At 31.8% G+C, this 12,072-nt stretch overlaps 1 protein-coding gene across 1 annotated transcript; it reads right to left on the bottom strand.

The window, feature by feature from the left end:
* Positions 1 to 231: 231 nt before the first annotated feature.
* LOC128202437 (uncharacterized) lies at positions 232 to 2,968 on the bottom strand. The gene is made up of 2 exons (XM_052902765.1): positions 2,137 to 2,968; positions 232 to 1,657 (listed from the first exon to the last, which is right to left on the bottom strand). Exons 1-2 carry the CDS (start codon positions 2,966 to 2,968, stop codon positions 1,635 to 1,637), a joined length of 855 nt encoding a protein of 284 aa, XP_052758725.1. The 3' UTR covers positions 232 to 1,634.
* Positions 2,969 to 12,072: the final 9,104 nt, after the last annotated feature.

The raw sequence follows: 12,072 nt of genomic DNA on the forward strand, positions 1-12,072 counted from the left end.
CACCACGAACTAAGTTTTTACTTCTGCTTATACCCAAATGACCTGCATGAACTTTTTGTAACATTTCTTTACGGAGTGATGTAGGAATAATAAGACTAGTATTTTTAAATACTAGTCCATCAATAACATGTATTTCAGATCGATAATTCCAATATTGTCTAACACAAAGTTCTGTTTTATTTTTATGAATTGGCCAACCTTCTATAAAATATTTTAGTACCTGTTGTAGTGTAGAATCATTAAGAGTTTCTTTTTTATAAATTTGGAGTCTCTCTTCAGAAACTGAAAGAGAAGATATGAACATATTTGCATGTATTGCAATGTCATTATCTATACTATGTTCTTCAGACTCCAATAAAGCAGCTCTAGATAATGTGTCTGAAATGTATAATTTTGAACCTTGAACATATGTTACATTGAGATCATATACTTGTAGTGATAGTATCATTCTTTGAAGTCTATTGGGTACTTGACTTAGAGGTTTCTTAAAGAGAGTAATTAAAGGTTTGTGATCAGTCTCTACATTAATTTTTCTGCCATAGACATACTGATGAAATTTTTGACAACCGAACAATATTGCAAACAACTCCTTTTCTATTTGAGCATATCTTTTCTGACAGTCTGTAAGAGTTTTTGATGCATAGGCTATAGGTTTATTACATTGTAACAGAACTGCACCTAATGCTGATTGTGACGCATCTACACTTAAAGTTAGTGGTTTTGTATTATCATAATGACATAAGATAGGTGATTTTGTGATTAAATCTTTAAGTCTTTGAAAGGCTTTATTATGGTTTTCATCCCATAACCACATTGAGTCTTTTTTTAAAAGATTTCTAAATATCTCTGTCTCTGTAGAAAGATTTTTGATGTAGGTACCTAAAAAATTTATCATGCCTAGAAATCTTTGTAAACTTTTTTGACAATTTGGAGTAGGCATTTCACAAATGGCTTTGATTTTGTCATAATCAGGGCGCATACCTTCAGCACTAAATATTTGTCCTAAGAATTTTATTTCATTTTGTTGAAAGACACATTTCTCTCTTTGAAATTTAAGATTTATAGATTCTGCTCGATTGAATACTTTTTGTAAAGTTGCTACATGTGAGGCCTCATCAGTACTATAAACCAATATATCATCAATGTATATAATTACACCCGGTATGTCTGAGAATGCTTCTACAAGTGTTTTACTAAATATTTCAGTTGAACAATTAAGACCAAATGGTAATCTTTTGAATTTGTATCGACCTAGTGGCGTGTTAAAAGTGCAAAGGTCTGAACTCTCAGAATCAAGAGGTATCATCCAAAACCCAGCAAAAGCATCCAGGTGTGAAAATATTTTAGCCCCATGTAATTTTGATCTTATATCTTCAATAGTTGGCAAAGGAAAATGTGATCTTTGTATTGCCTCATTCAGGTTTCTAGGGTCTAAACAAATTCGAAGTTTATTATTAGATTTTTCTACAATAACAATAGAACTAACCCATTTAGTAGGTTTTGACACTTTCTCTATAACATTCAGTCTTGTCATCCTGTCCAGCTCTTCTTTCAATCTGTCTTGCAATGCAAATGGAATTCTACGTTGAGCATCAATCTTTGGTTGTACATCAGGTAAGACAGTCAAATGACACTCATAGGGTAAACAACCCAGGCCCTGAAAAAGGTTTTCATATTTAATTAATAAAGTTTTTAAATTATCAGGCTGACTAGTTAGGGAATTATTAAAAATCCTTTGAACAAGACCAATTTTTGTGCATGTTTCTGCCCCTAAGACTGACTGACATGAAATATCTACTATAATAAATTTTATTTTATACATTTTATCATTAATTAGGCATTCAATAACACAATATCCCTTTATTGGTATATTGACACCACCATATGCAAATAACTTTGAAAAGCAATATTTGATAATGTTACTTGACAAATTGAGTTTACAAAATGTTTCATATGACATACAATTAGCTTTTGCTCCTGTATCTATTAAAAATTTTAAGTTTACATTATTAATTTTGATACTGATTATCCAGTCATTATCCATATTTAATGAAGACACAGTTAAATTATTATTAAATGACAGAGTACCTATAAATGTATCAGAGAATAAATTAGTAGAATTTGAATGATTACAACCTGAATTTAAAGATGAATCCATTTCATCATATTCAATGTTATTTATTGGTGTTCTACAAAGATTGTAATAATGACCAATCTTGTGACATCTTTTACATTTTACAGACTTAGCAGGACATTTAAATCTGTGATACTGTCCACATCTGGTACATTTTTTATTATTGTCAAAATTGGCTGTATTATTATTATTAAATGGTACAGCCTGCTGTTGTTTTAATCCATTTTGACTTGTAGAAAGCTGTTTAGAGTGAGAATGTGCTGTTGTTCTTGAACTGCGCAGAGTAGCTACAGGAATTTCTTGAGAGAGATATGATGTACTATTAAATGACAACTCAAGAGATTTATATATAGTCACTAATTTATATAAATCTACATCATTTTCAGTAAGCAATTTTTCTCTTATGTGATTATTTGTTTTATCCATGTTACATATGAACATGTCTCTAATTAAAGAATCTTTTAATTGTCCAAATTCACATACAGATGCCTGTTTTTTCAATTTTGTTAGAAAAGTGTCTAAGGAATCACTTTCTTGCTTCAACGTAAAAAATTTATGGCGTTCTATTGCCAAATTCTTTTTTGGAATAAAATAATCGTCAAAGGATTTCAAAACTAAGATATACGTTGACTTTTCTTTTTCACTGAATGAGTTATATATGTCCAGACATTGCTCACCCATAGAATGTAGTAGAATGGCAATTTTTCTTTCATCCGAGCATGTGTCGAACTGCATAGCTATCATGTAGTTATTGAATATTTGTTTCCACTTTTGCCAAGATTGGACGACATCGCCATCTTGGATGTTAAATGGTTTTAGTGAATTTATATCCATGACTCAATTTTGTTGCACAATTTGCTTTGGATATTTTAATTAACCGCTGCCACCATATTTTATTCATTAAAACAATGATTGATATTTTGTAATTTTATTTATTATAAATCTGACAAGTTAAAAGTTACTTCCTACTTCGATGTCCGCCACAGATTGATTCTTCATACCCAACCATAGATAAACAAAATACACAACATACTGTTTTGTCCATGATACCCCCCATGCGTTGCCATTCCTGAGGACTCAAGTGTTATTCCTCTGTACACTGTAAATTCACGCCATATCCCACCCTTCAAACCGAAACACAGCCATTCAAACACAACTGCTTCACGGTTGAAACTTGTCCTACATTGCACTCGCAATACTGTAAAGTGCATTGCGTAGTGACAATTTTGATAATGTTACACATATATATTGCATTACTTACTAATTGAAGTAATACATAATCCTGTATCTAATACCATTAAATTACATGTAACATACGAACAAAACAACCTAGTGCTGTGTTTTTTTAATGGTTGGTAATGGAATAGTATCTCCTGCCTGCGCTATCGGTATACGCTGGCAGGACACCAATGAGGGATAATTAGGTGACGACGAAAGCAGGTCTGTTAGCCCATAGTGATGAATTCCACTGGAATAAACCATGATGGTTTCTAGGAGGAACCACGTGGAGGTCGACCTGATAAGGTGTATTGCTAGCAATGGGTCAGTTAGACACCATTACTAACAATCCCTTCCCCTCTTTTTCACATATCATCATATATTAGTATATAAATTCCAACATACGAACTAAGCAAACCGGCTAAAACCGTTTTAATAAAACACGTCTTACAGAAAGCCATATGTTTTGGGACTAATATTGAACAAGGAGGTTAGACCCCAATACACAATACCTTTCCCCGTAGCTAGTGCTGTTTTAAATGCAAAAGTTTGTGTGGACGTTTGGTCTCATAATCAAAATCTATTCCGAGGTTTACAAAACTAACCAGTGAAAAGGCAACCCTGAATAGTGGCTATATGATTAGAGGTACTACACTTTCAATCTTTTATAGATATAGTATGAAAAAAAAATTAAAAAAAAAAAACAAGTTTTTAACAATTTTATATCATAGTACTGGGGACATTTTAAAATACTGCCATTTATTTTTACCATTACTTACTTTAAAGCTCTTAGATTGAAAGTAAGTAAATTCATATTAAAAGCGTAGTAAGTAAATTCACATACGATCCGCCATTCTTCGCCATCTTGTGGAGGCATCCATTTCGAAAACATTAGAGTATTGTGTATTGCGTACAGTATTTTCACAACAATTAAACATATATGTAAAATTTAAACTCAACTAAACGTCAAAAAATACTTCAGCTTCCAAATTTGAAATAAAACTAACTAACTAACATTACATTGGAAATTAAATACAACGCATTATCCAACAGTTGATTGACAATTTTATGTGACGTTTTTAACTGGATGCTCCATCTAGAATTATATTATCTATGTCACATGATATTCTATGTTCTCGTATTACCAAAAGATTATATCTTCAAAGCATAAGGCCAAGTTAGTTGGAAGGCCAATCCCCTAGTTTAATAGTTGCTAACGATATCCGAGAAACCAAGATCCGGCAACAGCAGGATGTAGCTAAATGAGTTCCGTACCTACGTACCAGTTCCCTTTGTTTGGATGTCGGTAACTAAGTTGATTGTAGCATTAGAACTAAATGAGAAAATCTAAAATTAATGAAACTTGTTCCGAAGATGATATATCAAATAAGTTTTATTTAAATATTTTTTTATACCACTGAGATAGCAAATAAGCCCATCTGTTAGTAAAGCGAGCCAGGAGCATTACGCGCACGTTACCGAACCTGAAGAAACCTCTTTTTCGCTTTTTTTGAAAAATCTCTTGGAAAAACCTCGACGACCTGAGCGTTCGTACATTTACATAACTTTTATATATATTATTTGCACACAAAAATATAATTAGACAAACATACGCAAAAAGATGTAAAAGGTACATATACAAAAAAAAAACAAAATACATAAAATAACTAACATATATTTTTTTCCTTTCCTGCGTGTGCCATCGCAACACAAGACGGTCACAACTCATTTATTGTTTTGCCCTCAAAAGAGCAAAACACTGATAATTCGTTGTTGTCCAAAGTACATGCGTATCCACTGCAGTTTTAGCTAAGTATATAATGTTACTACTAATTAAAAGAATGAAATTAAAAAAAACTAAAGCAACATATCATGATATCAAATTCAAATTTAAATTCAAATCATCTTTATTCAAATAGATTTGTTACAAGCACTTTTAAATCATACTTTTTTTTTTATTTTCTGTAAGGTTCATAAAATTGTTATCTATTGAGAAGAGCTCAAGAAACTCAACAGTTATTCTTTTAAATCTCTGTTAACATTCTGTGTATTTATTTAAATGTACTATGTCTAAAATTACATGGTCATTAAAGAGCCCACGCATGATCGACTAACACCATGCACGCTTGTCATCCAAGTAGTCGTTTAGAGTGTAATAGGCTTTGTACAATAAATGTCTTTTAATACTAATTTTAAATTTATTAAAAGATAGATCCAAAATATTCTTCGATATCTTATTATAACGTTTAATGAATATTCCCATATATTGTATCGTACCATAATTTTCAAAAAAAGAACGTATCCCTTTTTAAAAGGCCGGCAACATACCTGCAATTGTTCTGGTATTGCGAGTGCTCATAATTGGCGGTAGTCACTTACCATCAGTTGAGCCGCATGCTCGTTTGCTCTTTAGTTAAAATAAAGTATCAGGCAGTCATTCTAATGGAGTATTTTATCAATGAAAATCAAAAATATTTTTCAAATGAACATAGATGGAAAAACAAAAAACAATAAGCTTCCTATTATTCTTTTTCCATATTATTTTTATTTCCTATTATTCTTGCATGTATTAATTCTCATGCATGAGGGGCTTAACATTTTTTGACGTTTTCTTTCGATCTATATTCCTTTGGAAAAAGTATTTAGCTCAGTAAAGCTTAATATTTTTCACTTATAGAAACTATTCTACAAGAGTACCAGATTACCAGAGGGAGACTTTGTACAAAAGTCGATTGCTTGGGCACCTCTGTCCCAATCGTGTTTCAACCGTGAAGCAGTTGTGTTTGCATGGCTGTGTTTCGGTTTGAAGGGTGGGATATGGCGTGAATTTACTGGGTACAGAGGAATAACATCTGAGTCCTCAGGAACGCATGGGGGGTATCATGGACGAAACAGTATACTCTGTTATATCCATGGTACTGCTCATGTCTATAGACAACGGTTACCACTTTCCATCGGGTGGGCCGTCAGCTTGTTTGCCATTCTAAGTTGTATAAAAAAATAATAATAAAAAGGTAACATTAAAAAATCTATTTACAAAAAACATACATATACGAATAAAAAAAAATCTAAAATATAGGTATTAAACGTATTCTGAACTTTTGAATTGTAGATATCATTAATTAATATAAAGAAATAATCACTTATTGGAATAATTAACCAATTATTTTTATGATTAAAGCATAATTTTGTTGCCAAACCACTTTAGAAAAAAAAAACAGAATGATTATATTATTACTCAATATAAAATTTCAACAATAATGCAAAATTAATTTGACGTTCGTTTTTTTAAGCACACGCATAAATGATGTTTTAATAGCAGCGGATAAACGTTTAAACAGTCAATTGTTCTACATCCTGAAATAAATCCATGCAAAATACATCGCAATATCTTGTATTTATTTATTTATTTATTCATTAGTATAAATATGTGTACCTGGCGGACTTAATGCTAAAAGCATTCTCTCCAAGTCAACCATAGGGAAGTGTCAGAATACTCGAATGCGGCACTAGTAATTATTGATATACATACATACTAAAATTACATATATAAGCGAATAAATATATATGAATAATAAATATTTTTTTTTATGCAACTTAGAATGATAAACAAGCTGACGGCCCACCTGATGGAAAGTGGCAACCGTCGCCTATAGACATTAGCAGTACCATGGACATAGCAGAGTATACTGTTTCACCTATGATACCCCCCATGCGTTGCCATTCCTGAGGACTCAGGTGTTATTCCTCTGTACCTAGTAAATTCACGCCAACTTTCTTACACATATATGATATATACTATATTATACACGAATTTGGGAATAATATAAAGTACTTACTGCTCGGATAAAGATAAAAAGTGAGCGTGAACGTTTTTTTTGAAAGACGGTTTAGTCGGTAGTCTCTGTATATGTATATGAGTATTAAACAGAAAGCAATTGGTCAATACAAAATTGTTGTATTTATATCAGTGTGCCTGTCTAATTACGCTACGCACGCAATATGCACCTCATTTGGCGATACCCACTAGGGTTGCCAGAATGACTTATTATAATATTAATGATTATAATATTAATTAATTAATTATGATTTTTATTTCTTTGTACACTACATTCACGCAACACTACACACACAAATAATACACACTTTTACACTAATTTATTGCTGAACTTCCAGTGATGTGACGTGTTTTTTTTTCCAATGGGTGAAAATGGTATAGTAACCCTGCCTGCGCTAACGGGATACGCTGGCGGAGCACCAGTGAAGGGTGATAGATGAGAATGAAAACAGGCCAATTAGCCCATCATGATAGTTTCCAGGGAGAACCGCGAGGAGGTCGACCTGGTTGGGTATATTGCTAGCAATGGGATTCTCAGTCTCTATTACTAACAATCCCTTTCCCCCCTGATGCGACGTGTTAAATAAGTATCTCCATACATTTTTTTTTTTCTATTTAATTTAACCTACCCACCAAAAATTATGCTTATTTTTGGAGGATAGGTTAAATAAAATATTGTCTGTTATACAAATTGAGAATCTGTAATTGTCTAATGTATAGTGTAAATATAATATTTTCATTAAAATAGATATAAGCTGTTGATTCCAAATGTAATATTAAAATAAAATTAAATAACTAAAAAAAAAAAAATTTTAGACATTCGCTATGCATGTTTTATGGTTTATTAAAAACGGAAACGATCCACCTGCCAAGCCAAGTAACTACTAGCAAAATCCTCCCTCCCCCTTCCCGCCCCATTTATTAACAGCCATAAGAATTGGTCCCGTTCCTTTTGGCAGCCTATAGAGGAGGCCTATGCTCAGTAACGGCTCATATGATGATGATGATTATGATGAAGAAACGGGGATTAACGCAATCATTTAAGTAAACAATGACAATTAACTTGACATTAAAACAGTTTGTGTGATGACAATAATGAAGAAACTGCCTCGGAATTGACATGGAGCGCTAAATCATAACTTGTGAAACAATGATAATTAAATTGAAATTTATCAAAGTTTTCTAAATAATTTATTGGAATTTAGAATAGCAATTATTAAAGTTAGATAAAAATTTCTCTGTTGGAAAAATCGTATATTTTAAATCTACACTTATAAAAAGGAAAGATTTGATCGTTTGTTTGTAATGGAAAAACTCAAAAACTAATCAATAGATTTAATGTTTTTTTTTACATCTATAGAAAGGTATATTATCAAAAGGTAACATACGCTTACTATTATTCTCTCTACCCATACGATGTCGGGTCAGATCACAAATTTTTACTAAACACATTAAAACAAGTAACAAGTATTTTACACAAATAATGAAATTATAGAAATATATATATATATATATGTTATATATATATATATATATATATATATAGTATATATATATATATATATATATATATATATATATATATATATATATATATATATATATATATATATATATATGTCATTTGTAATAGGGGTTATATTTTATAAATTGACCATAGGTTTCATTTTGAAGAGAAATAACTTTAAATTTGGGCGAGAATAGAAAATCCTATAAGCCGCAGCAGCCCTGATCGAAATGAACCAGTGAATCGAATGGTGCATTAGTATTCACACTGTGCAATCATTATGATTCACTTTCGTTTTGTTTACTCATTCATAAGTCCACTTCCTCGTTTGTTCGTTACTAATGAATGATTTTGATTAGTGGTTTTCTTAATCTTATCATTGTTCATATCAGAAGATTGATTACAATCATCATCATCGTCATATCAGCCGATAACTGTCTTTCAAAAAAAAAAACGTTCACGCTCACTTTTTTACTTTATCGGAGCAGTAAGTACTTTTTATTCCTCTCAATTTCGTGTATACTATAGTATATTTTATATATGTGTATGTATATTTATTATTTATATATATTTATTCGTTTATATATGTAATTTTAGTATGTCTATATATCAATAATTACTAGTGCCGCATTCGAGTGTTCTGACACTTCCCTATGGTTGACTGGGAGAGAATGCTTTTAGCATTAAGTCCGCCATATACACATATATGTACTAATAAATAAATAACTGTACATTGCTGAACATAGGCCTTCACCAATAGATGGAAGGCTGTTTAGTAGTTGCCACACTTGGCAGGCGGGTCGGCGACCGTAGTTAGACTTTGGTAATGTTTTATGTAAAAGAAGCACTGCTGCCTATCCGTCGACCATTAAGTTCGCTTAGTCGCCTCTTACGACACCCACGAGAAAGAAAGGATTGGCCCATTCTATGCCGGAATCACACGACATTAATAATATATTAAAAATAAACTCTTTATTACACACAAAATTGGTGTATACATAGAATATTGATACAGCATGTGCAATTACAAAAGGCAGCTTTGTCATTAAGGATATCTCTTACAGACCACTTTACATAAAATAGGAGATATGTACAAAGTTTGAGATAAGTAAAAATTTTATGTACTAGTTTTTGTATGACGTCGTAAAAACATACAAACAAACAGACAGACGTACGGACAGACAGAAACAAAATTTCTAAAAAGTATCGTTTTAGCATCTATTAGACTAAAACCCCTCATATAAATATTTCTTAAATATCTCCCATATAGTTTTTTATGCAACTTAGAATGGAAAACAAGCTGACGGCCCACCTGATGGAAAGTGGTAACCATCGCCTATAGACATATGGTACTGCACATGTCTATAGGCGACGGTTACTTTCCATCTGTTATGTCCATTGTATTGCCATTCAGTTGTATAAAAATACATAAGCAGTACCATGGACATAACCACTTTTTCCATGATCATGCGTTGCCATTCTGAGGACTCAGGTGTTATTTCTCTATACCCCGTAAATTCACTGCCATACCCCACTCTTCAAACCGAAACACAGCAAACACAACTGCTTCACGATAGAAACATGAATGGGACAGAGGTGCCCAAGCAAACGAATTATATACAAAGTCTCCTCCTGGTAAATCTACAGAATATAATAATAATGTACAAATATTGTCTAGTTACAATTTTATCATATTACTAAGACTTTTACATTCACAGTACTCATGTAAATGTAAAATTATCCTGTACATAATAATTTGAAAAGAACAACTTTTGAGTTTCTTGCGGGTTTTTCTCGGCAGATAACAACATCCAGCATATAGTCATAAAAAAATTACAGTTTAAAAGAGTTAAATAAGTCTATTTGAATAAAGATGATTTGGATTTAAATTTGAACAGAGTTGACAATCTATTCACCATCCGCCATCTTGTGGAGGCGGCCATTTTGATAGATAGTTATTACTTTATATTATTCTAATAAAATTTTAGGCAAACGTTTTATTATTCGACGATGTATTTATTTGAAAATAGAAATAGTAATAATTATAAATACTATTATTTCAATAATATCTACTTGTCTAATAATCTTTTTTGGTACTTACACATATATTAGTATAGAAATTCCAACATACGAACTAAGCAAGCCGGCTAAAACCGTTTTAATAAAACACGTCTTACACAAAGCCATATGTTTTGGGGCTAATATTGAACAAGGAGCGTTTACATAGGGGAATACGTAATGAATACAGTTCAGTTTGCACGTTCGTCACGCTCTCCTTGCGTTTGTATTACACTATCATGGGGTAATGTGATGCGTAAGGATATGTGGGGACTGGGGACCCATATCCCGTACACCGTGTGCACCGAATAACCAATTACTACGTACAGTGTTGCTATTATATAATTACTAGTTTTAACCCACTACTATCGTCCGCTATATAATCCGGGATATATTTTTTATTTATTTATTTATTTTACACTTTATTGCACCAAGTAAAAATAAAAATAATAAATACAGTAAATACTAATGTGAAGTGATACAAAAGGTGGCCTTATCGCTAAGCAATCTCTTCCAGACAATTTCTTCTTGGCTAAAATTGCGTTTTAAATGGACGGTCATGAAAAATTACAATTTAAAAATCTAAGTTTACTAGAATAAAAATATATCTTTTTCTCTCTTTATTTCACGACTATCTTATTAATGCTAAATACTGCAAGTAGCAATAATAATTTAATGAAGCATAAGAATCTCAAAGAAGATTAAAAGACTGTTTAGAAAATAAAAATCTATTTTGCTGTAAAAACCACAAATTATTTAAATTCTGCAACAAATAAATAAGCGAATCTCCATTTCAGTAAATTGAAAACATTTTTTTGCAAGAGATATTTTGTAAAATTAAGGCGATAACTCAATGAAGGATTACATAAAAAGCAAACGTGCTTAACCTTAGTCGGTTGCATGGAATACTTAATTTGCTGCAGCATTTAAATAAAATGAGATTAAATTTAATAGTCCTTCCAATTCAGTAGAATACTGAAACTAGCAGAATGGTATTTTCTACGTTTTTTTTTTTTAATAGTTTTTAATGAACCGATACGACAACACAACCTACAAGAAAAGAGTATATTCCTTTTTAAAAGGCCGGCAGCACACCTGCAATGCCGCTGGTGTTGTGGGTGATCATGGGCGGCGGTAGTCACTTACCATCAGGTGAGCCGCATGCTCATTTGCCCCCTGTGTTGTAAAAAAAAAGCAAAAAAATATAAGAATAACTTTATTTCTTTAAACAAATAACCATGAGCTAATTATGGTACAATATAGCTATGACCACACACTAGGCAAAGCCTGTCTCGTGGAAAGAAATGAAAAAAAATA

The sequence above is a fragment of the Galleria mellonella genome, unplaced genomic scaffold (genome assembly GCF_026898425.1).
Source record: "Galleria mellonella isolate WM207_F2 unplaced genomic scaffold, CSIRO_AGI_GalMel_v1 utg96, whole genome shotgun sequence".
In the NCBI taxonomy this organism is placed as follows: Eukaryota; Metazoa; Arthropoda; class Insecta; order Lepidoptera; family Pyralidae; genus Galleria; species Galleria mellonella.